Source organism: Rhagoletis zephyria, unplaced genomic scaffold, assembly GCF_001687245.7.
Source record: "Rhagoletis zephyria isolate East Lansing unplaced genomic scaffold, Rhagoletis_zephyria_1.1 Rzeph_scaffold_00548, whole genome shotgun sequence".
Classification (NCBI taxonomy): Eukaryota; Metazoa; Arthropoda; class Insecta; order Diptera; family Tephritidae; genus Rhagoletis; species Rhagoletis zephyria.
Window position 1 is genome coordinate 196,432 of NW_016157632.1, and position 2,799 is coordinate 199,230.

General features: G+C 35.2%; 1 protein-coding gene across 1 annotated transcript; it reads right to left on the minus strand.

Moving 5' to 3' along the window:
• Positions 1-225: 225 nt before the first annotated feature.
• On the minus strand, positions 226-2,390 carry LOC108360266 (uncharacterized). Its single transcript, XM_017612475.1, has 2 exons — positions 599-2,390; positions 226-548 (listed from the first exon to the last, which is right to left on the minus strand). Coding segments are annotated over exons 1-2 (1,263 nt in total). The 5' UTR covers positions 1,860-2,390; the 3' UTR covers positions 226-546.
• Between the last annotated feature and the right edge of the window lie 409 nt (positions 2,391-2,799).

Consider the following 2,799-nt stretch of genomic DNA (forward strand, 5'->3'; position numbering starts at 1 on the left):
AGCGATCAAATAAAAATACCCAGGTTGCGCAATTTCAACGTATACCTCAAAACGTATGTATGGTATAAAGAAGAGTGAAATATCTAGCTATGCTCTGTTTCTATTGAGTTAAAAGTTCAATTTATGAATGAAATTACCCATATTTTTAACTTTTTTTTTAAATTTATTTATGTTTATACTATATTCTAACAATCTTTATCTTAATTTGATTTTACTATGTTGTCGAAATAATTATGTGTTCTACTTTGACGCTTATTCAGTTTAGGATCGGTTTCTCTTATGAGAAACCAGCAGTAATCACCCATCATTGCGACGTCCCAGAATCCTTGATATCGATTCTCAATTAATTTCATTTGCTGATGAAACCTTTCGCCATGTTCATCACTTTCGTCGCCAAGATTTGCCGGAAAAAAGCTCAAATGTGAGTGGAGAAAGTGAATTTTTAAAGACATATTTACGCCCATTTTCGCATAATTATTGATTAGGTCGTTCACTATCTGCTCGTAGTTAGGGCTTTTGTGTCTACCGAGAAAAGAAGCAACGACCTTTTCAAAGGATTCCCACGCTGCTGCCTCAACTGATGAGAGTAGTCCTTTGAATTGATTATTGTTGATCAACTTTCTTATTTGTGGTCCAACAAAAATACCTTCCTTTATCTTGGCTTGAGAAATATCTGGAAAAACTGTTTTCAAATAGTCGAATGCTTCGCCTTCTTTGTCCAAAGCCTTAACAAAGTTTTTAATGAGACCGAGCTTGATGTGTAAGGGTGGAAGTATGATTTTCTCTTTCTTGACAAGAGGGGTGTATTTGATGTTATCCACACCAACGGTAAACTCGACTCTTTCCGGCCAATCCTTTCTGACGTAGTGGTCCTTACGAGCTCGGCTATCCCACTTGCAGAGGAAGCAGCAGTGCTTGGTGTAGCCACTTTGTAGACCGCATAGCATTGCAACGACTTTGAGATCAGAACATATTTTCCAATCATGCTCTTCATATTTGATAAATTTGAGTATTTTTTGCATTTCCTCGTAGGTTTCCTTTGTATTTACTGCATGTGCAATCGGGATAGAAGGCTTTTTGTTACCAATATGCAATAATACAGCCTTCAAACTCAGTTTATTGCCGTCTATGAACAATCGCCACTCTTTTGAATCATATGTTTGACCAAACTCTTTGAATAAACCAGGGATGTCGTTGCAGTAGCATATACTGTCTTTCTTGGTATAGTGTTTGGAAAATGGTTCGTGACGAGTTCTACTATATGTCACCTTAACATCGGATGACACAAATTTAAATTGTTGCATACGAGAAGTGTGGATCTCGGCCTTTTCCTTGGATAGTTCCAAATCTCTTATCCAATCATTAAGTTGTGCTTGTGACAGAACGTTTCTTTCGTTTTCCATGCGAAATTCAGTACAACTTGATCCCCCGCACTCAGATGTTACTGTTGACAATGGAACTGGATCCGCAACTGCCGTTGAATGTAGTACTGGTAATGTCACTGTAGGTACGCTAGCATAGGTTACTCCTCTTGATCTTCCAACGCCAAGTACTTTTGTTTGACAAATATAACACTCTATTGAATGGCAAGTAGGTTCTCTCCATATCATTGGTGTATCAAATTTTGTTTGTTGTCCTGATTCCCACTGAATCAATTCTACTCGACACGATGTACACAAAGTGTTCGGTGTCCATGGTTTTTCAGCATTTTTAGGCTCAATTCCAAAATACTTGGAGTATAAAGTTTTGATATGATCTGAGAACACTCGTCGTCGCCTTATGATAGTATATTGGCCACACATGAAACAGAACATATCTGGATCCTTATTACACTCAAATTCTCGCGTCCTTTTACTCATTTTATTTTTTTTAATAAATCACGGTTTTGAAATTAGACTTATGAACTGAACTATCTCCGGCGAGCCTTGAAGATGTTATGAAGTTTCAAAGCGCATTAACTCATATTTATACTCGGAACAAGAATAAAATTGAAAAAATCAAATCTTACCTAGACAGAAAGGTTCCTTTTTATAACAAGCCGGGAAAAGAAAATACTACCTGTTTTAGATGTAGGCTTTAGAAATTTTCTGTGTCTTATAATTTTGAAAATCTACCTGCATACTTACCCATAACTGACGGAAATACATGTTTATAACTACATGCCTACAGCAGGTTTCGAACCCAACCACTCTTCCTTTCGATGCAACCACTCTACCTACTATAATACAATTCGAGTATTAAAAGTACTATTTGATTTATTTAAAGAAAAAGTGTTATCATTGTTATGGTGTTATTCGTTTATCCGGATAATATCTCACTTGCACTTTATACCTTTAATATATGTATGTATGTATAGGTACATACATTGAAGTTGCGCAACCTGGGTATTTTTATTTGATCGCTTATAACTTACGTAGTTTTGCATCGATTTTCTTCGATGATAGCTTATTTTTTTTGTAATACAACAGAGCTTAGGGAGAAAAAAAAAATCTGCAAAAAAATAAAAGGTTTTCGAGATCCTTCCCCGCAAAGTACAATTTTTTTTATATTTTTACAAAAAAAATTGAAAAAATCGGTAATGATTGTTCGTTATCTTTGAATCTACAGGGCCTAGCAAAAAGTGTTGTATGCACAGTTTATAGAAAATTTTATTACCTTTTAAAAGCTTCAAACCGTTTTGGAATTGCTTAATTCGTTCTTGAGATATATATGATAAAGTGGACCCAATTTTTTTTTTTTTGCAAAAACGGTAAATTGCAAATATCTCAAAAACGGTACCATAGAATTAAAAATAACCTT